The 25,237-nt window shown below is 44.0% G+C and overlaps 1 protein-coding gene across 2 annotated transcripts in view; it reads left to right on the top strand.

The window, feature by feature from the left end:
- TMEM161B (transmembrane protein 161B) overlaps positions 1-25,237 on the top strand; it is a 397,127-nt gene that overhangs the window by 138,715 nt on the left and 233,175 nt on the right. For both annotated transcript variants that reach the window (XM_078675339.1, XM_078675340.1), the window contains one exon: positions 8,186-8,246. In XM_078675339.1, the coding sequence (XP_078531465.1) occupies positions 8,186-8,246 (61 nt within the window). The remainder of the gene's footprint in view (positions 1-8,185; positions 8,247-25,237) is intronic.

Genomic DNA, 25,237 nt, shown 5'->3' with positions numbered 1-25,237 from the left:
CCAGGATATAGTCAAAATGTCTCTACCAACCATCGACTATGATGATGTTCATATGCTGTATTTATTAGAGTAACACTCATCTGTCCACATGAAATTAATTTACCACAATCTAAACATGTCATTTTAATCTTTCCAAAGTTCTTCTAAATATTTGGGACCGTTTCCCTTGCCTCTGAAGCTCTCAGTGCCACTTCTTTGATGAATGTACTAGCAGGTCAGGGGTTCTCCTCCAAATCTCTCTTTTATGCAGCACTATAATTAATTGGTGCCACCTCTCCATATGACGATGCATGGTATAGTTACCACAACTATATTTTTTTTCGGTTCCTCTGGAGAGTTCATCGTGGCAGATGAAGCGTGTAACGTACCGGGCATTTACCTTTTTTTGCATGTACAGGAAAGGAAAAAAAAATCGAGCGTCCGAGTTCTAAGGTGTCCCAGGGCCATTTTAGTGGACCAGGCCCAAATCCAAAGAACAGGCCGCCATTTTGAGAGTCCTCTTGCAGCCGCCTGTCGCTGTAGCATCAAGAGCAGCCGAAACTCAGCTGAATGGCAACTGAAACGGTAAATGGGCGCCCCACTACATTTCAGCATTGTAGGATGACCACACCAGTACAGCAACTTGCTAGACATCACCTCGGTGCCATCCGGATCTCGGCGCCCCACTGCAGATGAAGTGCCTCTCAACTATGAAACCACCACGGTGACATCCGGATCTTGGCGCGTTGTGCTGCCTTCGGCCTATTCGCACATCGGTCCGCTACTGACGCCATCTCACAGGCTAATGGGGTGACCCACGCCGAGTTTCAGCATTGTAGGATGACCACACCAACTTGCTAGACATCACCTCGGTGCCATCCGAATCTTGGCATCTCAACGCCTAGTGGTATCTTCCATACAGAAAATATTGTTACGCTGCCTTTGGCCCCATTCGCACATCAATCCGCAACTTAGACATCACCTCGGTGCCATCCGGATCTTGGCATCTCAGCGCCTTGTGGTGTCAGTCAGAAAATATTGTTGCGCTGCCTTTGGCCCCATTCGCACATCAGTCCGCTACTGACACCATCTCTCAGGCCAATAGGGCGCCCCACGCCGACTTTTACCACTGTACGATGGCCACACCAGTGGCACAACTTGCTAGACATCACCTCGGTGCCATCCGAATCTTGGCATCTCAACGCCTAGTGGTATCTTCCATACAGAAAGTCTTGTTACGCTACCTTTGGCCCCATTCGCACATCGGTCCGCAACTTAGACATCACCTCGGTGCCATCCGGATCTTGGCATCTCAGCGCCTTGTGGTGTCTTCTACTCCGAAAATATTGTAGAAAATATTGTTGCGCTGCCTTTGGCCCCATTCACACCTCAGTCCGCTACTGACACCATCTCACAGGCCAACAGGGCGCCCCACGCCGACTTTTACCATTGTACGATGGCCACACCAGTGCCACAACTTGCTAGACACCACCTCGGTGCCATCCGGATCTTGGCATCTCAGCGCCTTGTGGTGTCTTCAAATCAGAAAATATTGTTGCGCTGCCTTTGGCCCCATTCGCACATCGGTCCGCTACTGACGCCATCTCACAGGCCAACGGGGCGCCCCACGCCGACTTTCAACATTGTAGGATGGCCACAGAATTGCGACAACTTACTAGACACCACCTCGGTGCCATCCGGATCTTGGCGCGTTGTGCTGCCTTCGGCCTATTCGCACATCGGTCCGCTACTGACGCAAACTCACAGGCCAACGGGGCGCCCCACGCCGACTTTCAGCATTGTAGGATGGCCACACCAGTGCGGCAACTTGCTACACACCACCTCGGTGCCATCCGGATCTTGGCATCTCAGCGCCTAGTGGTGTCTTCTATTCCGAAAATATTGTTGCGCTGCCTTCGGCCCCATTCACACATCGGTCCGCTACTGACGCCATCTCACAGGCCAACGGGGCGCCCCACGCCGACTTTCAGCATTGTTGGATGGCCACACCAGTGCGGCAACTTACTAGACACCACCTCGGTGCCCTCCGGATCTTGGCGCGTTGTGCTGCCTTCGGCCTATTCGCACATCGGTCCGCTACTGACGCAAACTCACAGGCCAACGGGGCGCCCCACGCCGACTTTCAGCATTGTTGGATGGCCACACCAGTGCGGCAACTTACTAGACACCACCTCGGTGCCCTCCGGATCTTGGCGCGTTGTGCTGCCTTCGGCCTATTCGCACATCGGTCCGCTACTGACGCAAACTCACAGGCCAACGGGGCGCCCCACGCCGACTTTCAGCATTGTAGGATGGCCACACCACTGCTGCAACTTGCTGGACACCACCTCGGTGCCATCCGGATCTTGGCGCGTTGTATTGCCTTCGGCCTATTCGCACATCGGTCCGCTAATGACGCCGCCTCACGTGCCAACGTATTTTCTCCGCATTTTACACCCTATGCCGCATAACAGGTCATGTGACTTGTTTATAAAACTTTTCATTGGTTCATTTTACTTTTGGTTTCCTAATGATGGAAGGCTTGATCATGTGACCTAAAAACAACACTTTTCATTGGATGAAAACTTTTTTTTTTTCCCAAACGATGAAAGCCCCACCTTGTTTCTGGATGTTTCAGACTGAAGCTGGCGTCAGCATGAGAGCACCACCATCTCGTAGCTCAGTCGTGGTCATTCCGCGAGCAATCATGGCAGCCGCTCCCCACCAGAAGCCTGCAGGAGTCGGAGCCCCCAAAACTTTTGATGAATTCTCAAGGCGGAGGGGACGCTTTCGAGAATGGGGTCCAAGACCTAGCAGACAAGCGTCCGATTTCCAAGGTGTCCCAGGGCCATTTCAGTGGACCAGGCCCAAAAAGGAAACAGCCTGCCGCCATTTTGAGAGTCCTGTGACAGCCGCCTATCGCTGCACCGCAAGAGTGGGCGCAACTCAGCTGAATTGCGGCTTTTGACACAGTGGACCAAAAACGGACGGAATGGCAACTGAAACGGTAAAGGGGCGCCCCACTACAACAGATGACACTCCACCTGGAGAGGCCCGTTCACGCCGCCTCCCCCGGGGCGCCCCACGCCGTTATTCGGAGCAGCATTGTACGATACCAAAACCAGTGCGGCAACTTACTGGACATCACCTTGGTGCCATCGTTCTGCTGCCTTGGAACTATTCGCGCAACAGTTTGCTACTGATGACCCACCCCCCGCGACGCCCCATGCCGTTATTTGCTGGGTGGCAACTTACTAGACATCACTTTCGTGTCATCTAGATTTCAACGTTCTGCTGCCTTGGAACTATTCGCACAACAGTTTGCTACTGATGACCCACCCCCCCGCGACGCCCCAAGCCGGAAATCTGGACGTTGTGCTGCGTTGGGACTATTCGCACAGCCGACCGCTACTTCGTTGTTTTTCCCTAAAAATGTTTATATGTTATTACTATTTTTGTTTTCTTGTATATATTTATAAATTAGTAAAGTTTTATAATCTTACTACTTTGTCGGAGTGCTATATATTTTTTATGTGACACATAATTGTAAAAACTTTGATGTACAAAGAGTCATCCCTGGAATCTTCCGCTTCAGGCTCGGTCCCCTCCCCAATCACAATACAGGATGGTTTTCAGATAATAGCAACGCTTCTGCTGTGACGGATCTCATCGAGTGTAGGCCTTGATCTACTATAACTCCTTTGAAGAGGGGTGATTCTTTACAGCTGTGGCCATAAACTACATCTGCAGGGCTAGCTGATACCCTAGGACCAGCCTGGACAATCGGACACAGAGGAAAAGGAGTGTCAGAGGGTGCGGTAGTGAATAGGGCGAAAGGGAGGTGTCGGGCAGGCACAGGGTGTGATTCTCAGGGAAGAGCAGCGCAGATGGGGGGAGGTTTATTACCCATGCATAAGACAGAGAGCGGGGGTGACCACTGCCTGGGGGAGATGCTTGCGAGGGTGGGGAGCCATGCTAAGGATCGACAGCGTGCACAGAGTGGGTCTGGTCAAGGCATCTAAAATGGCTGCCGTGCACGACAAAAGTGTGGCATTTGAAAAAAGACAAGATGGCGCAGACAATGTTTTTCAACACTTCCTGATTTCCTTCGAATCGAACGTTAACAGACGTTGGGGCATATTACCAAAGTTAAGCGATATTTATCCTTAACGATGCTTAGCAACGATTTTTTTACCGTCAGAAATTATCGCAGATAAACCTTGCTATTATCAAGGTTTATCGGAAATGCGATAAAAAACGACCGCAATGCATTAATATCGCTGAAAACTCACCGATATTCATGCATTACCGAGCTAACGCTCTTAGCCATGTTATCCACCTCCCATTGGATAACATGGCTAAGAACTGCTCAGGGCAGGTGGTAGCTTTTGGAGATATTCGCGCTTATCTCGAATATTTCCAAAAGTTGATAATAGGATAGCGATGTTAGCGACTGTTTCCAGTCGCTAACATCTTGGCATGCCCACTTTGCATGTCATTAGTGATAAATATCACTCACATGCAAAGTGGGGCCCAAGATGGTCGCTATCTTCTACTAGCCGTCGCTAACTGGTGTTAGCAACAGCTAGGTAATACACATATAATTTTATCTCCGCGAAGCGGAGCGCTGTTACAGATATATATCTTGTTTTTGAACGTTAATTTCTCAAAATGCACTGAAGCACATATATTGAGACCTAGCAAAGGCACATCGGGCTACCAGTCCCTACAATTTCGCCAAGTTTCGTGCAAATCCATTCAGCTGTTCGATTATTATTATTTTTATTTTTTTTTGCCCCGCGGGGCCCTTTTAAAACCTCCACATCAAACCTAGGGGGTCAGCGACAATGTACTATGCCCCCTTATGGTCATTTGCCCCTTCGCTTTGGCCTCCTCTTGTCTCTCGATCCTACCGAGAGACAAGATGGCGGCCGCTACGGACTGTTTGGAATGTTGACAGACGCCGGAGAACCAATCAGCTTCGCTTCACAAAGCTCCGTTGCGCGAAAAGTACGCGTCCTGGGGCGCTGCCCAGTCCGCTGTTACAGATATATATCTTTTTTTAAACGTTAATTTCTCAAAATCCACTGGAGCACATATATTGAGACCTACAAAAGGCACATCGGGCTACCAGTCCCTACAATTTTGCCAAGTTTCGTGCAAATCCATTCAGCCGTTCGGGCTAAAAGTGAGGCCAACCGCCCTATGGAAATTAACATGGGAAAAACGCGTTTTGGGACCCCCCTTTTTTCTCGGCCCCCCCTTGACGAACCCCCCCAAAATTTTCAGGGGCTGCTCAGAAACAAAATGTGCCATTTTCCTGAAAATTTCAGCCAATTCCGTCCACAAACGCCAAAGTTATTAGACATAGAATTTTCAAAAATCCCATAGGTAATAATATATATATATATATATATATATATATATATATATATATATATATATATATATATATATATATATATATATATATATATTTGGATTGAAAGTGTACTACCTATTCATTTTTGATTACAACTAGACATTATTCTTGTCTCCAGAGCATTGTTATCTATTTATTGACTGTAGGGATCTTTGTTCTTGAAAATACTTAACATTTTCCGACACACCCCTTAAGTGTCAAGATGGCTATCCCAATCACTGACAGTGATGCAGGTAGGTAATTTGTGCTACTGAAAAACCGCAATGCAGTGTTCCTGCAAAAACTAGACTGAAGAAATGTACCCAGGACTTGCTTATGAGAAACCTCATTTACAAACCAAAAGACCAGCCAGCACAATTTGCAGAAATATGGGGCAGGTTTCTTAGAAAGTGACAGTGTTTAGACTTTGATCCTTACTACGAAACCACCCCACTAGGATTAACAGATGTAGGTATTATTGAGTATTAAACATTTACCAATGCCTTTAATTACAGAACACTGCCTATGGCTGTTAACACAGCAGGATGTCATACCCTGCTGATGGGATACTGGAAGAATATAGCGTTATCAGCTTAGACTTTAGATGACTGTCTGAAACTGTAAGACACAGAGTTAAAAATCTTTGTTGGTTGGGACTGATACAGTTGAGTATAATCTAGGGAACATCAAAATGTGATAAAAAGGCAGTGAAGAATGTTAGACACTGATGCATTGTTATTATTAGTAAGCTATCAAATACTGACTTAAATATGAATAAGAGAAGGACCTTTATACAAGAAGATAGAGTATCAACCATTACGCTTCCTGTATGGGTATGATAAAGGATTACAATCCTATACTGTTGATGTAAAATATTTAATTTATCACTACGTTGCTTGGTAATGTGTTATGCATGTTCAAAAAAGCAATCAAAAATTGAAATACAAGAACAAGCATTGATATTATGGGCATTCGCCAGCCTCTACCCTACATCTGTCAGAAAATATTCAACATGAAAAAATAGCCATAGCTGAGCCCCACCAGTACTATCTGTAGTTCTGTCACCCAGTACTTGAATAATATGTTAACAATCCTATTACCGTCTATGATTGGGTGATAGTCTCTCTAGCAAAGAGCATACAGTTCTAATTTTTCTCCGACTACATAATATGTGACCGCTGTTTCTGCTCTAAACTTCCAGTGAGTCATGGCTTTTGTTGCAGTCTCAAATTGTGTGTTTTTCTTTAAATTAAATATTCAAATCTCTATACTGGAGATGTGGATGCGGGGCAGCTCTGATTTTATTTTTTGTCACCCAGCTACCAAGCTGTGCCTTGTAGTAAATTGTACTCTTGAGTTCCAAGAACTGTAAATAAAATAGTGTGTGGGGCATGCCACCTTTTGGTATTTTCCAAACACCCACGCCTCATTGCCATTTTAATGCAACTGTGACTTCATGTCGTAAGGGCTCAGCTTTACCAGTCCTTGACTTTCCTTTTTTTTTTGAGTCATTGCCTTCTGGTGTGATTAAGAATTGGTGGTACCCAACTTTGCATTCTCTGTCATTTTACTAATGTCTCATAGGCTGGCCCAGAAATGTTTTTAATCTTGCATAGGACAGAAATTCTCAATTAAGTTAATTATAATCAATAAGTGAATGCAGAAATAAATCTTCAATCCTTATTACATAAGATCTTTTAAGGACTGAATTCTTTAAAATCGCTTTATATCAACCCATCTTTGCAATTATAGGGTGCTTGTTAAGAAGGCCCCTATAATGAAGCATGTCACCAACTGTGACTAAGCTTTATTTTCCTTAAAACAAAAAAAACAGAAAGAGGATTCTTGTGGCTTTCCTAAATATCATTGTTGGGTTAAGGGCAGGAAATTACATTTTATCAGGAGCAGTCTTCCAGCTGAAACATTGTTTCCAAGCCCTTTTGTTGATTTGATCTCGATATAGGCAGTCACCCTTGTCAAGCTTACAAAAGAGCAAACCTGTTTAGTTAGTACTAACCATAGGAATGTTAGGAGAAAAGACCAAATGTTTCTGTTGAATTTGCACTATTTATCCATTTGTCCTTTAAATGATCAAGTTGTGGATTGTTTTTTTGATTCTTGTTTCTGCACCTTATGATTGCCTATGGCAGTATTGGCTCTCGTGCAGTCATTTAAAAAAAAGTGAAAATAAATAATGTGCATGTTAGTTCAGGGCAATTTTTTGTAGGTTAATGGGAAAGAAAAAGAAAACTCACAATCCGTCAATCTTTGGCTTGAAATCTTGTTCAGTCGTCTATTATTGTTATTGGTGAATTGGATCAATATTACATTGATCCTTCCCGGATGCATCGTAGGTCACCATTGGAATGGCATAGTTGATGGGATGAATATCCGATAAGATATTTGTCCTGTAACCTTTTAACTTGGATACTACTGTCCTTCTACCTGCAGGAACAACAAGATATGCAAACTAGGTTTGCCTTTAAAGAGAGGCATCTTTGTTTTGTAACTCTGTCATTGTTTCTAAGCTAGCACTATATGAATCGGCATGAACGGAAAGTTAGTTGTATGTACACTTTTCTGAGGACGTTCCATCTTCATAAGTTTAGGGATCAGTTGTTGCATTAATACACCACATGACCTGTATGGTCCTAATTACTAAATTCCATATTACTTTGAAAGGACTGACAGTGAATTGTCAAATGAAAAGGTTTCTTGCTCTTTGGAAATTGAATTAATGCACATTCAAAGTAGATGCCATTAATATTCAAACTGAAAATCTAAAGTAAACATTTTATACTGCAGGATTTACAAATTTTTCTGATGGAGCCATACAGTTTCTTGAAAAGCAAGGCCTGGATTCCCAGTAAGTGTTTTTACTTTGTAAAAAAAAAGACGTGTAAACACAGAAGTCTGATTTTGACAATAGTTTTGGGCAATTACATACAATCAAAATTAATATTCATTTGTTTGTTACCTACCAATGATGTTGTGGGAGGGTTACGTTTCCTAGCAACAAGAGATCCCGGAGTACAAATATTCACCCGGAGCTCAATAGCTGTTTACCCACTTTCCAATGCCATGAGAAGACTGCTCTGCAATGTTAGTGTGCATTAAAGGAACAAGGAAAAATAACACCCCCCCCCCACACACACACACGCACTTTACTGTATAAAAGTGCTCCAGATGGCCTAATGTTTCTTTTAAAATGGCGAAAAATAAAATACTAATTCAAATGTTTTGTGCAACTTACTCAACATTTAAACAGGGCAGATATGCAGCAGGTAAGGATTACCCACAGTTTGCTTAGATATTCAGCGTGAGATATTTTGAATTGTCCACCCAGTGTTTGCATTTGCAACCAAAATCTTGGTCGTCTTTTTTTATTTTTTATTAAAGTAAACCATTTATATTATCAGCCTATCACTATATCCCCAGTCAGTTGCTTAGTGAGATTTAGCTACTGAGCTTAGCAACCATTAGGCTCTCCCTTTTAGAACTAAGACTTGCTGACAAAGATAAGTGTTTGCAATTGATCATCTGCTCCAATAAAATAGGTGCAAAATAAATTCATATATAATTCTTCTCGATAACTCACTGGGGACTGCCAATGTTCATATATTATGAAAAAAAGTGAGCAAAATAAGTGGGTTGTAACATTGTGCTACTTTTCCATTGAGAGAAAAGAATAATCTTCTCCTGAAAGGTGATAGGTTGTAGGAAAATGGCGCTCTAAAGAAATCCACACAATATTTGTTCAGTACTGTAGATGCTGTGCCCATAAGGTAGGGAGATGCACCCTAATCCCCAACGAGTGATCAATGATCAGCAATATAGTATAATCATAGCCTCTAGCACACGCTAATGTACAATTGCATATAATCAATTCATATATGTTCAAGAAACCACAAATGCATTTTTTTATTCTTTCATTCTGTTGTTCAATTGGTATGTTCTCAGCCACAAAGCCAACACGTGTTTCATCGCACAATGGGAATTGTCCTGCCACATCCTCCGGGCTGTATGTTCTATAATAATCCTCCTCATTGACGTTGTACTTCTGTCCCGTTGTGGCCAAATATATATTATCTCTGTAGGTAGCTTCCCGACAAACGCTGATTCTATTGTGGCAAATTCTGGCTCATATAGTCTGAAGTCTGTCAGCTTACCAGTTTTACGCTTTTAAGGTTTGGCCAAATAACTAGCATGGTCTGTTTCTATAGATGATGTCAGCTGTTTTAGCTTGCCTTCAAACTAAAACTACGCACACTTTCTGTGGAGCGCTACCTAGCTGTCATCCTATTGCATACACATTGACGGATTTTTGGTTTCTGAAATCCAATTTTGGTTTTGCTTTCCCGCCTTCTTAACCACATCAAATCTTCACGGTCCAAAAGTCTGTTTACGAAGCAACAAAAAATCTAAAGTTGCTATTTAACAACAAATATAATGAGTTTAATTTTTATTGTCAAGACCAGTGTTTGAATTATGAACTTTTCAATGTTAGTAAATCGAGAAAAATCCAACAAACCTCCAGAAATATGCCGATACCTTACACTCTTTGTAATGTGACTTTCAGAATTTTAACTTTTTAAACACTCAACCAGGTTTTTTTAATTTTTATTTTTTTGTCTTTAAGGTCTCTTCTCAGACCCGCTGAAGAGTCTCTTTGGTCAGATTAGGATTCTTACAAATCTTTGTGGTGGATTTGCTTTCTTTTTTACTCTCAAATTTGAAAGCATTTTTTTCATTGAAGTCATTGCTTTCAGAATTGTAGGCATGGTATTAGGATGATCAAAAATGTATATTTTGTTTCTGGAAAGGAAACCAGAAATATTTCCATTTCTTTTTTAGACCTGCAATTCAACTTGAATCATTGCGTTTTAAATAGCTTATAGAAATGCTGTGAGATAATTGAATTGTTCAGAGTTTCTGTCAATATACACACTAAATTAACGGCTATGCAGTTGTTTAAAATAACCTTGCTCTTCCTTCTCTTGTTATTGACAACAGCTACTTGTACTAAAGTTGTTGGCAGTCTTTTAGTTCTCAGCTGGCTCAGGAATATTGAAGATACGAAGCTTGCTTCAGTATTAAAACAAACATATTTTGTATAATTACAGCTGTATTTATGTTTAGCCTTAATTTACAGCTATATCAGCTCTCTGTAACAGAATGTTGTAGCTTATAGTTTTTGATTAGGGAGGCTACTCTATCCTTGAGCCGGGCTTAAACTGGCTGCGCTTAGTGGAAATAGTCAGAGAAATTGTGAATTTGTGTTGAATGTACACATTTTAAGCATGCTCCTAAATAGATGCTGTACCCTTAATACATGCTAAAATATACAAAAAAGTGATAGATGGATAGCTTGAATTCTTCTCAGCCACAATCCTATGCAAATCAGTCCTATCCCTGCTCGAATGGGAGCAGTCCTGCCTGAACTGCCAAGCCAGGTCCTCCCTGAACCAGAATACTAGCAACCCAGGAGCGGTTTCACCCTAATTTGGACTCATCAGCCTGGTATAGCCTTGTTTCAGTGACCGCATGTGCCCTGCAGAATGTCTGGACATATCCTTCCCACTTAGGACGAAACTTGAGTATATGAAAAAGTGATGGATGGAATGCTTGAATTAAACTCAGCCACTGGTAATCACTCTGGACTGCATCCCAGTCAATCTTATTTTGCACACCACGTGTCAGTAGATGTATTCGTGACCAGGACCAAAGGAACCTATGTGATTCGATCCAGTTGTCAATAGGAGATTGCAGCAGACCCCTCTTCTTACCCCTCCCTTGGATACGGGTGTGACGGATGCATTGTTGCTTGGTTTAGGGAGGCTGTTTGTGGGAGATGGAGATCAGAGGACTCTAGTCCACGGTTGAGACTTGGCTCCACATCAACTTGTTGGGTTTGCAAGCGATTTGTTTGAAATTAAAGGCATTCCTTATGACCATCAGGTCCTCGCAGACCTTATGACAACCATGTGGTACTAGCAACAAACGGCTCTATGGGGCCATTTGCCGTCTGCCAGCAGGCGCTACATTTCTGGAGCTGATGAACACTCACGGCATCTCCCAGACCCTACTATAGATTACTCACTGACCCATCCTTCTCCCTGTTCGGTGGAATGGACTCGAACAGTACTAATAAGATTCCAAATCTAATTATCTACAAACTGGCATAATCTTATTTCTATGAGTTCTGTGTCCATCGGCTTCCGAAAGAAATTATCATCAAATCGCAGAGGTGATGCTGATATAGTGGACAGGCCGTCACCTCCGGGGTGAAACGGATCCAACGTGGAACCGCACAACACCACCTACAGACACACGAAGACATTTCTGTCAAAGTTTCTAGATGCAGTCTGCTTCCCCGTAAAGGTCATAAGGGGCAGAATCTGCAGTTAGAGTAAGTAGGAAAGTGCCACTTTTGAACATCGTTAGCTGCAAGTTTTGCTTGGAAAATTATGTAATTTGGATTGGAAGTGCATAGGGTCCCTGCCAAACTAGTCCCCTGTGCCAGAAGCTCTTTCCCTAAACTGTCCCTTTTTTGTTTACCAATTGGCACAATTTCAGCACCCCTTATAGGTCCCTAGTAAATGGTACCCCTGGCACCTACAACATTTGCACTGAAGAGGGATATCCATGTTGGTTCTTTTATATCGTAAGGGAATAGGGAAGCCATATAGAGTCGGGGATGAGGAATTCCTATAGCCAGACGCCCAGGACTTATATGGTTTGGGGTCATGGGCAACACGTTTTTATGTGTATTTTGTCCTTGGGACAAGTAGGCAATCCGAGAGCAAGGGGCCCCCTCCAAAAGGCGTATAAGGTCTGGGAGTGAGAGGAGAACTGAACAAACTAAATAGAAACTTAAAAAACCAGAAAAACTCCACTATGACATATATTTATTATCCAATGATTGAGTCTAGTATGGGTATAAATACATATAAAACATCAAATATTTACAACATACAGAAACACATATAACTTTTTTGAGTTTTGTTAATTATTCTCATTAACTTCTTCTTTTCTTAACCAGTGCATTGAATGACATTATTTTGAAAAGATAAAAAACATTGTTCCTTTTTTAATATATACACATTCTATCAATTTGTCATACAAAAATAAATGCAAATTTGTTGACCCCCAATTAAATAATCAATCTTCTATCCAACTCATGCATTCCTCACAGTTGTTCACAATCAAACTAGACACATATACACATCTAGATTTAAAGGGAAACACAAAGATGTAGACCGTTTCCACAAAGGTAACAAAAAACAATAAGGTCTGGACACACGAGGTCGATGCGCATTTCGGGGAGTTAACACTCAACGTGAACCACCTTCATCAGGACCTTGTCTAAATTGAGTACAGTGTCACACAGGCACATGAACAGGTCGTACCTGAAGAAAAAAGATATGTGTTTATTAACCTATACACTATAAAACATTTACAAAGACTGTACACTTGATCAGACCAATTCATTGCAAGGAAGTGTCAACACCAAGGAAATAAACTAACTAAAACCACATCACCCTGATGGTGCTGATGTGATGTATAGACTCCATTATCATTAATGCGAGCTCTAACATCTTCTTGGAGCCTTCATACTTACTTAGAGGTGTTCCAAATGGTGAAAAAGAGTATATTGTGCCGTGAAATGAGGAAGAAGAAATCAGTATAGCGGACTATAAATGCTAGAATGCTGTACCTGCAAGGCTCCTATAGTATGATACCACATCTTGTTACTGGTGTGTTATAGGACAAAAAGGGCTAGACTTACAAGTTTCCTGTGTGATACATTTTCTGATGAAAGGTCGAAGATGGCAGGGTACCATCTGCGTTGGTATGCTGACGAGCAGACCTGTCTAAGTCCTCCAGTATTGCTGGTTGCGTGTTTTTAAGTAAGGTTGCGGATGTTGAGGGGCCATTGGTTGTTCCTGGTCCCCCCTGTCCTGTCCCCAATGTCTGTTCCTCCCGCGGTACTGGCCACGGTGTAAAAAATGAGACTGGCCCGATAGGGTTGTTGATTCATTTGCCTGCCTCTATTCGGTCTATGATGTTACTGCATTTCATCTCTACTTTGGTAATTATCTTTCTGATGGATGCATCCTACAGTGGATTCCTCACCTTGTGAATATCCCCTGCGCCAGCAGCATTCGGAATTTTTTTGTAGCTCTTTACCCTGACGAGGACGACGTCACAGAAGCATAGCTACGTTCGCGACTCTCCGCTGACGTCACTGGAGCCATAAGAGAGCCTCTTCGGCGTGATGGCGCTAACGTTTTTTCTTGGACTCTCCGGGGTTTCACTTGCTACTTTGTGTTTCTGCTTGTATTTCTGGTCTTCTTCTTGTTTTGAAAACAATCACGGGTGACCATGGTGTGAAAAAAGACCTCAAACAGTAAGAAAAACATTAAGGCAGTACAGAGGGAGAAACAAAATCTTCACGAGCTCAGTACGTGTCTATGAAGCATAAAGTCACACTTCAATCCAACAGCGTATAGGCACCATATGTTGCAACTGCCTCCAATAGGAAGTCGTTGTCATCATTCATGAACGTTTCAGCCATCCAATTAAGTAATGGAAATGAACATACATGCTCTTCGATTGCCGGAGCCTCTAGCACCATCAGAGGACAACTCGGGCATACTTCAATATAACTGCGCGCCAGAAAGTCATTGGCAGCAGTCCAAATTTTCCTATTGCCTAGGACCCCATGAGCCGCTGCGCAGGCCATAATCCCGAAACTAGAACAATTTATTTCATGAGCATTTAAGGGAGAGAGGCTCAGAGGATTTTAGAAGAGCAGAGGTATTGTTTGGAGGATATGGAGGAAGGTGAGATTCAGGTGTCGGATGACTATTTTGAAGAACTGAAGGAGGCAAGTGGCCTTGATATGTCTCCAGAATGGGAGCTTTCGCCTCCATCTGATGCTGCTTCAAAGGATGTGGCTCCTTACCACACAGTGATAAGGAAGGCAGCAGAAATGTTAGACCTCCAGCTTCCCACGGCTGAAGTCAAGTCTGGTATCTTGATGGAAGTTCTTCATTCACCTTCTACTGTGGTGGAGCCTTTGCTACCATTCAATGATGCCATCACTGAGCCTGTAATGGATGTTTGGCGTAAGCCCTTTTCGGCTCTGGCAGTTTCTAAGTCTGTTGACAGGAGCTACAGGGCAGCTCCAGGGGACCCGTACTTTTTAACTTCCCATCCTTCTCCTGAGAGTCTAGTTGTTCAAGCTGCCTGTTCCAAAAGATCTTCTGGGACTTTTCCTCAGGTTTCTGGCGATATAGAGTCAAAAAAACTTGACCAGTCTGCAAAAAAGGTATTTTCCTCGGCAAGCATGGCATTGAAGTCCACCAATGCCACCTGTCTTTTGGGACGTTACATCCATGCCCTAATTGACTCTGCTAAGCAACTTGCCCCTAAATTGTCTGAGGAGGACAGACAGAATTTTAATGAGGTCTTGTCAGACACACAAGCTGCTGCTCGTCAGGTGATTCAAAGTGGTCTGGACACTGCAGACTCTGTTGCCAGGATCATGGGATCTGCTGTCGCTGCAAGGAGTGCCTGCCTTAAATAATCGGAGTTCTCCCCAGATGTGCAGGCAACACTTTTGGATGTCCCTTTTGATGGTTCAGGGCTGTTTGGAAAGAAAGCGGATGCAGCCTTGGAAAGGTTTAAGGACAGTAAAGCCACTGCCAAGTCTTTAGGCCTTCAGGCTCAGCCTAGAGGATCCTTGTATAGGAAGTACAGGGGTTTTGGGAGATCGTCCTTTCGGACCTACAGACAGCCTCAGCAGCAGCAAAACACTTTTTACAAGTCCTACAGGGGCAAGAACAGAGGTAGTTAGCCCTCCTCCTCCTCTTTCTCTCCCCCCCTCCCCCCCCCTTGCCACAGCAAAGCAGCCCTAGATCCACCATTCTGGATCATGTTGGTCCTGTGGGGGGTCGGCATGCTCATTTTCTTCAATATTGGGAATCAGTCACTACAGACCTTTGGGTTCTCAATCTTGTAGAGAATGGGTATGCTCTTCCATTTCGGGAGTTCCCACCAAATTACCCTCCTTGTCAAGGGGCTTGCTCGGAGGACCACCTTCTTCTCCTGCGGGAAGAAGTGTTCACTTTACTGAAAAAGGGTGCGATAGAGGTGGTTCCAGAGCGGGAAAGGGGTCAGGGATGCTACTCCCGGTATTTCCTGATTCCCAAGAAGGATGGCAAGTTACGTCCAATCCTGGATCTCAGGATCTTGAACCTTTTTCTGAAACAGTTCAAGATGCTCACCCTTGCACAGGTTCTTCAAGCGCTGCAACAGGAAGATTGGATGGTGACCATCGACTTGCAGGATGCGTATTTTCATATTCCGAACCTGAAGTCGCACAGGAAGTATCTCCGTTTTACGGTAGGGTCGCAACATTATCAGTTTGTTGTCCTCCTGTTTGGATTTACTACTGCACCTCGAGTCTTTACCAAGGTGATGGCAGTGGTGGCAGCCCATCTCAGGAGATCGGGGATTCCGGTTTTCTCCTATCTGGACGACTGGCTGATCAAAGCAGAGTCACCAGAGAAGGTGCTTCATCATCTGCAAGTTACAACTCAGCTGTTGTACAAATTGGGTTTCTCAATAAACGTGCCCAAGTCTCACCTGGTGCCCTCTCAGAGCAACCTGTTCATAGGGGCAGTATTGGACACTAATCTGTGTCGAGCATTCCCTCCTCCACAAAGGATTCTCGACATTCAGGAAATGATTCCCTTGTTTTACAACGGAGCGATCGTTCCAGTCCTGAAGGTCCTTCGCCTGCTCGGTTGGTTTGCTTCCTGCATTCTGTTGGCCGAACATGCACACTGGCACATGAGGGCTTTCCAGTGGTGCCTCCGCAGGCAGTGGTATCAACACAACGGAGATCTCAGGGAGTCTGTGAGAATCTCCAGAGGATCTGTCTTGGTGGAGCGTGGAGGGCAATCTGTCTCAAGGAAAACCCTTCCATCTACCTCCATCGGTGGCCACAGTGATAACTGATGCATCCACCTTAGGGTGGGGTGCTCATCTGAGGGATCTGAAGATCAAGGGTTGTTGCAAGGATCCTGCTCATACACAGAACAGTGCACAGAGACCTAGGATGTCAGTGAATTGTGGTGTACCAGAAACTCCCCTCCGCACCTAGAAAACCCCAACCAGCTAGCATCAGTGTCGCATTAGCTCTTCGTCCTATAGCAAAGTAACCAATGATTAGACAACCTAGAACATGCGACTTAGGACATCTCAGTAATGGTGGGAAGGGAGAACACTCTTTTGTTATACTCTCATACCAGTCCACAACAGAAGTAAAGAAGAGATAAGGTTAAAATATTTATTTTAAAAACGTGATTTCATTTGCAGTATCTCAGCCAACGTAAGCAGACACATGATTAACAATAATATGGCCAGCAAGATTACAATTCTATAAAATACAAAAGGAGGAATCATTACAATGATGGTGAAAACAGGTCCTATGGTGCTAGTTTTAACACCCTCCCTATATAGGAACTATGTATTATAAACTACAGAAGGTCTCTTAGGCTTGTATTGGGGGACCCCATTACCTTTCTGCTCAGTAAGAGTAAATTACAACTGGATCAGCATAGACTCTCTGCATCCCTGGAAAAGTAAATCTTCCAAGTGCCTGAAATCATGGCTAGTGTGTGATAATAAGGATGCCAGAATCTTACTTGGCTCACAGCTGCCAAATGTTGTGTCTAGAAAACGTTACCCGAACATGTCGAAAAACAACTAACATGTTTTGAAAACCTTGACTGCTTTAGCACTCACTGTGCAGACTAGTGGCACAATGTAAGTCTAGAGATGTTGAAAACAAACCTTTTCTCATGTGTAGACCTTCGTGAAAGCTAGCCTACAAAAACAGCTATGCAGTGTCGTGTGCAAAAGCAGCAAAAGGTAAAATAGCGTTTTAAACTTCTAATAAGCCATGCTAACATAACATACTACACCCTCCCTTGATCGGGGGACGCACAATAAAGGGGGCAAGATTCATAGAACGCAGAGTTCAAGTTCGAATGAGACAGAACCAAGTTCAGGAATCTTGCCAAACTTGATAATTGGGAGTAAAATCCGAATTAAAAATGAAACCAAGTTAGTGAAAACAATCACGGGTGACCATGGTGTGAAAAAAGACCTCAAACAGTAAGAAAAACATTAAGGCAGTACAGAGGGAGAAACAAAATCTTCACGAGCTCAGTACGTGTCTATGAAGCATAAAGTCACACTTCAATCCAACAGCGTATAGGCACCATATGTTGCAACTGCCTCCAATAGGAAGTCGTTGTCATCATTCATGAACGTTTCAGCCATCCAATTAAGTAATGGAAATGAACATACATGCTCTTCGATTGCCGGAGCCTCTAGCACCATCAGAGGACAACTCGGGCATACTTCAATATAACTGCGCGCCAGAAAGTCATTGGCAGCAGTCCAAATTTTCCTATTGCCTAGGACCCCATGAGCCGCTGCGCAGGCCATAATCCCGAAACTAGAACAATTTATTTCATGAGCATTTAAGGGACTCCTTAGTAGATTAAAATCCAGGTCAGGAGACACCATGTTGCAGAGACAAAATTCCAGGGCCCATTCAAATCTACAATCCAGGCAATGGAAAACAGGCTGCATGCAAGTGAAGAATGAGAACTGGAAAGATAAACCATACAACACACTTCGAGTCGCCAGAGGCAATGATCCATAGTATTCTAGCATCCGGTTACGAACCTAGAGCAGCCGGGACAGATCGTCGTGGGGCACAGATTGTGCATCCATTCTGGAGTAAACAAATTAACAGCAGTATGCCCGCTCCCAAAGCGAGAATTAACGGGAAACCGCCGAAACACATTCGAAAAAATCGAATGAAAAAATGCAGCGATCACACCAAATATAGTTTGAAATGAGGTCACAAGGACAGAACATACTATTTTAAAAAAGTATGCCAGGCCAGTGGTCGACGAGGCATTAAAGATTGTGTGAGTCAAAGCACCGAAATGCAGGGGCAGGTTTGTGTGTAATAAGGCATTCACCTCAGTACGAGTATTGGCAATGTGAAGAACGAATGTCTCATGCGCAGATGTAAGGGGGACTTCCTTCTGGGACAAAAGAGCTCTTAATCGACTCATCTTGTTGAACTCTGCTTTCAAGGTCGGAATAGAAGGCTAGATGGAAACATCGAGCCTCCCATGTGGAGGAGGAAACAGACATTCTTACAGCAAACCACACGCTGGAAAACTGTAACGATATAAGGAATACCGACAAGCATACCCCAACAATCTTCATTATTTAATAATAAATAACTACCGTTTGCAAGCAATGTGAAAGTCGGTGTAATAGCTGGGGTTGAGGTGCCTTTCAAAACACACGCAAGATTTGGTGCCTGGGCATTGCAAGAACCGTGCAATTGCATATTTCTACAGACTAATGAATGATCTGGTGTGGATGTGCCATCTTCACCTTTCAAATAAACTTACTTTCCTTCCCTCAAGCACCTATATGTGAACGGGAGATTCCAAACTTCATGAAGATAAGCACTACCTAAAGGTTCAAATCTACCTATGGCATAATGTTTCATGCAAGACTCAAATTTAAACAGGGGAAAAGGTAGAGTTATCAACCCATGGATGAGCCAAACTGCAGAATTCGACTCGCCCACTGAAAATGGTAGCGGCTCCAGTTTTTCAATATGCAACAGTGAAAACGTGGCATTCTTCATTGACATAAATTGCTGTTTAACAGTCAAATTAAAAGGCAAAAATAACAAACTTATGTTCATGTAATTCCAAGGCACTTTGCCTTTTTTCAACGTTTGAAGAGTCCATGCAAACTGCATTACAGAACACAATTGATTCTGCCCATGGCACAGTACAGCTACGTCTTCTATCCCAATATCAACAACCGATGAAACAATATTGTCCAATGTGTAAATGCGGGAGGAAAGGGTGCTAATGCTATTATCTACAACTGCAAGCACTTTTTCCGAATTGGCCTGATCTATAGCTCTGAGCCTAGAAGCAGCTTCAATCTGGGAGAGTTTCCAAACCTTGTTGTAAGCAGCATATATCCATCTTTTCGATCTGCCTGCTGCAAGACCTTTAACAAAATCATTTAAGTCGACGGTGTCAGTCAAATTGGACAAATGCAACTTAACAGACACTAAGGTTGAGTGTGTGAGTCAACTCTGGCATAATTTGCCTACACAATAGGTGGTGACTGAATGTCTAGTCTGAAAACGGGGGATCTACTCTAACCGCTGTAAAGCCAGGGGTAAACCCAGAAAACGGTGCTGGCAGGAATCTGAACTTTTTAGGTCTCTACTATTCTATCCCACAGGGATAGATAGGCGAGAATTATAGTAAGCACTTCAAAAACTCTACCAAACTTGCGGATCAGGCACAGTTCATGTGAGCTATGCGCGTGCACGCCATCGCCAGCCACGTCACACCACCATTTGTCTGTGCCTCGCATCAGACTTCAAAGGATGCCTCTCCCCCGCCCCCGCATCAGACTTAAAAGGAATGAGCTCCCGCTCCGCTCCCCCGCCGCAGCAATGCAGAGAGCTTGTTGTTGTTTGTTCACCCGCATGGTTCACCATGATTACTTGTGGCATACAAACTTCTCCCATTATAGTTACTGACTCAGGGACATTTTATTTTCATCTGAAAGAGCTCTGCATGCAAGTTTCCGTGTTTCCTTTCCCTTAATCAGCGCAGCGCCTCTTCAGGCCGCCCCGCTTCATCTTTCACACCAGACCACTTACATTTTTTTATTGTATTTCCTGATTAGTGCCCACATAGGAACATGCGACAATGCGCTAGTCCTTCCATCTTAAACTTTTAGAATGGAGGTTTTCCTTGCATTACAATCGAAATAAACACAGAGACAACTGAGGAATTTCTATTTGCGAGAGCTGACTCTGCTCTGATGCTCCACAGCGTGCTGCCACTCTGCACCACACATTAACTGTGGCCACTGCACGTTGTCGGCAACAAAAGGCAGAACCACTCCTCCTATAAACTTAGCACGTCTGTGCTGCTTCTTCAACCATGGCCTGGGCTTTAATCAACATGCAAGCATTCCAATAATGTACAAAGTCACTTTTATTTAATTTCAGCTACAGCCCCCTCCCTCCCTGCCCCCGCAGTAACAGATTTGCTTTCGGCGTGAGGCGATGTTTTGGGTTTTGTTTTAGTCTAGCTTCCCCGCATTTGTTAGCCCGCATTATTCTTCACGCCTCACACTGTAGCTCGCCTCACACTGCTGCACGCCTCACACTGCTGCACGCCTCACACTGCTGCACGCCTCACACTGCTGCACGCCGCACACTGCTGCACGCCGCACACTGCTGCACTCCGCACACTGCTGCACGCCTCACACTGCTGCACGCCTCACAACACCACCACATCACTCATCACTCTGGGACACCACCCCATCACTCTGGGACACCACCCCATCACTCTGGGACACCACCCCATCACTCTCTGGGACACCACCCCATCACTCTCTGGGACACCACCCCATCACTCTCTGGGACACCACCCCATCACTCTCTGGGACACCACCCCATCACTCTCTGGGACACCACCCCATCACTCTCTGGGACACCACCCCATCACTCTCTGGGACACCACCCCATCACTCTCTGGGACACCACCCCATCACTCTCTGGGACACCACCCCATCACTCTCTGGGACACCACCCCATCACTCAGCCCAACCACAACAGCATCACTCAGCACCACAACAGCACTGTCCTTGTTTGATACCAACAAGCATTGCCATAGCTAATAGGACTCGCATTAGGCAAGTGTAAACTATTGGCTTTGTGAATAACAATGCTATTAATTTATATATTTTCAAAGCCAACACATATTAAAAACAATTGTCATTTACAATGCCAATAGCTCACACTTTCCTAATGCGAGACCTATTGCATTGCAATTGCTTGTTTGCCATAGCAACCAGCCTTTGGGATTAATGCTGGAGACATTAAGAGGAATTTTTCAACAGGGCTTGTAAATCACTCAGGGAAGTACTGGTGTAATTATTCCAATTGGGAAATTCACCCAAATCAGGAAATGAAGGAGCATTTAATTTTTTAGAAGTAGCCAATCCGAAGCATGTGGTTTGTGAAATAATAGCATTCAGAAACAACATATGGTTCGGGGTGCGGCATGCACGATGCAAAGCCTCAGTTACTTGCACTTGCCAAATTTTAGAGCCCCAAACAGATTTAAGATCAGTTGTATCCTTCCACAGTTCATAGCCCCCAACAGCAACTGGTCTATAAAGGACTTTGAATACAGTAATTTAGTGTGGGTTAGTCTAACCTTGGAAGAGGACTTCCCAGTCAATAATTTAGTGTGGGTTAGTCTAAACTTGGAAGAGGACTTCCCAGTCAACTTAAAATAAAATGCATCAGAGTTGGATTGATTAAAATCAGTAAAATAAAAAAACATTTTCAAAAGCGTTTTTGAGCTGCCTTCCACTGGTGCGGGACAATGTTCCCACTATGTGTAGTTAACCACATTTCTAAATGAATTTGTTTTATGCAGAAAGTGATTGCCAAAATGCTGGTAACCATACAAATCACCATAGTTAGCAGACCCCAAATATAAATCTTCAGCATCAAAGGCAGCATAATATTTCAAATCAGAAAACAAAGCCTCTACGGCCTGGATGTCCCAATCATCAGAGCGAATATGTTGTTTAACCACATCCCCCATAGAAACACGGAGTACATTGGGAACATTAATAACCTCTGTGGGACCATGAATCTGGAACTTTACAGCATCCCATACAATCCCATCCAAAACTGGTCAAGCAGTTCTATTCACAAATGTCTGGTCCCTCTTCATTTTATGCGAAGAGGAGTGGGGGACCAAAGTTCCATCAATTAGTCTAATTGAAGTTGTTTCTTGAACGTAGTGTCCATTAATAAAACGAAAAAAATACACTACAAATCAGATGGACATGAATAAAAAAAATTGCAAAAAGTGGCAGACAAATATAAGTCCAAGGAGGTATCAAAAAATGTTTTTAAAACCAGGCAGCAAAAATCGAAACTTTTGAAGGGGCCTTTGATGTTGTAGAGCCAGTGTCAAATGAAAAACTGGATTGAGTAGCCACACGGGTCTCCAAATCAGGCATAGACAAGTCAGTGGGGTAAGTATATTCAGTATCATTAAGAGGATCACCAGCAGTTGAATTCAATAAAGGATTTGCAACTGTATGCATTTAAATGACAACATCAGGCCCGATGGCAGGATCTGGGACTAAAACAGAGTGTCACACCATTGCTGGACACGAAACAGCAGGAGTCATACTATGAAGAATCGGCCACCCTGTGTAGTTTGACATTGTTAATGGAGATGTACCTGTTCCCCTTTCGCCCAGGAAGAGGAGGTAAAATGACTGTTCTTTTACCCTGCACGCCAAGCACGGCAACTGGAGCTCGATAGGAAGGACCGAATTCTTTCTTGTTGTCGATCTTCTCTCTGACCAGTTCTCCAACTTGGGGTAGCCAGCCGACTACCGGAATCTGCAACACAGCATCAGATGTGGAGGGCAAGTGTTCCTTTGCAAGACTGTGTCTGGTCTTTTGTAGGTTCTGCAAAACATTAGAATGTTCATCTTCGTCCAAGAATGCGGCTGCCGCAGCCATGTCTAGACCATCAAGGTACCGGACAAACATTTTGATGCCAAAGAGCATTTCTTATGGGGTCCGCCCACCCAGAAACCTTCTAGGGAGATTATTTAGTGCACGTTGTACGCTATTGAGGTGGTTAAGCTAGTGTCTGCCAGTACCTAATACCTTAGCTGTCAAGGATTGCTTTATGTCACGGTTCATCCGCTCCACAACACTATTACCCTCAGGCCGGTATGGTGACGAAAACTTGACCTGGACCCCAATGAAGCCATGGCATCCTTGTACGCCTTACAGGCGAACGCTGGACCCTGGTCCGAATGGAAGGTACCACACACAAAAATTCCCACAAAGACAAGGAAATCCCTTACGACTGATCAGGAATCAGCACTCCTTTGAGGCCATAGCCACACAAAGCGCGTGCAAGAGTCAACTGCTACTAAGATGTACTTATACCCAGTATCAGATGAGAAAAGACCGCAGTGATCTAAATAAACACACACACGTGGTTTATTACATATTTACAACTGAGTTTGGGGCGGTTGTGCAGCAGTAGAAGGTTTAATTTGCTGACAAATGCCGCATTGAAGGACATATTCACGCGTTTGTACAAACCCCGCCACCAATATTGTTGCTGGAGAAGAGAAACAGTAGCTGACAACACCGGCATGCGCCGAAGCCATCCCGGCGTGGGTTGCTGTAATCCAAGCCTGCCTGTGGTCCGCATTGGGTATTAAGCTGTCACCAACGTCGTTAATTCTCACATAAGGAACTTTATCAGGGCTTAAATTATAAGAGTATTTAGAAAGGAAACCCCTAGGGTAATTACCTCCCTTCTCTGTTGCAGTAATAGCTGCCAAGATGTCATCATCAATCTTACTTTTGGAACGTGTAACCGCTGCTACTGCATATGTTGCAACTGCTGTCTTTGCAGCCTCGTCTGCGAGACATTTGCCAACAGCATGAACTCCAACACACTGGTGAGTATGAATTACAAAGACAAGTGGCAGCCTCTCTTTAAGCACAGCCACTCGAACCAGATCATTTTATGTTCTATTGTGCGCCCCTTGGAGTCACGATAATCATTTTCAGTACATAAGGGTAGATTGTCATTGTAGGTTTGAACACATTATTAAGTCACTTACAATTAGAGTGGTCACACGTGTACGTGTACGTGTACTCCAATGCAAGCATCAGAGCATGGAGCTGTGCCAATTGGGCGGTACAGTCCCCTAATGTCTGAGTATGCACGACATCGGACTTGAATTTACCATCCACCATAGTACCAACCACAATTGCGCAGGCCGAAGAATATGCGTGCTTTGAACCTGTAGCCGCTTGCGCTCTGCCATCCGTTTATATGATACAACGGAAATCCTCAAGTGGGCGCAAACTCAGAGGCGCAGGATGAACTGCAAGTACTCTTTAGTCTGCAGTGAGGAATCAAAAATGAACGTGGCCCATTGTATCCACCGAGGTTGCAAAACTTTAGAATTTGGTACACTGGCTTTCGTCACTGCCTGAGGATACGGAGTAACAACCAAAACTTTTTCCACAGTGGAAAACCGCAACTCAGCCGAAGTGTACAAGTGTGACTTGTAAGCGATAGGGTCTGTGTCACCCTCATTAAAAGTGAGGTACGTGAAACCCTCCGCCCCTGGCACGATTCTTATCACCTGGTTGGTGTGGTTATCACGGGTTAGCAAGAATTTAGGTTCAAGCAGATCAGCCTGCAAAGATTGCAAGATGGCTGAACGCTTAGGCAGCCAGCACTATTTGGAAAAAGTAGGTTGTATCAAAATGTAAAGAGGCTTAATATGCTGGGCATATTCGGGAATGTAGGTATGCCCGAAATTCAAAAAGCCCAGTAAGGGTTGTAGTTTCTTCAGTATTGTGGAAGCTCGCAAATGTGCGTATTTCTCCAGGAAGTGAGGAGCCAATCCTCGACCTTCATTGTTGAGCTCATAACCCAGGAACAACACAGTGTACTCTGCAATGTGAGATTTAGCAAAGTTAAATTTGTAGCCAAAATCCGCAGTATTGCAAATTATGCGGTCCACTCGGCACCGATGCGGCCATAATTCGTCTGTGAGATAAATGTCATCCACATACGAACATGCATCTGTGTCGATCCCCTCCAAGAAAGAGACAACGCGAGCGGCAAATACGCC

The sequence above is a fragment of the Lissotriton helveticus genome, chromosome 2_1 (genome assembly GCF_964261635.1).
Source record: "Lissotriton helveticus chromosome 2_1, aLisHel1.1, whole genome shotgun sequence".
NCBI lineage: Eukaryota > Metazoa > Chordata > Amphibia > Caudata > Salamandridae > Lissotriton > Lissotriton helveticus.
Note: the sequence above shows the minus strand (reverse complement) of the source record. Positions and strands in the feature narration are given on the sequence as shown.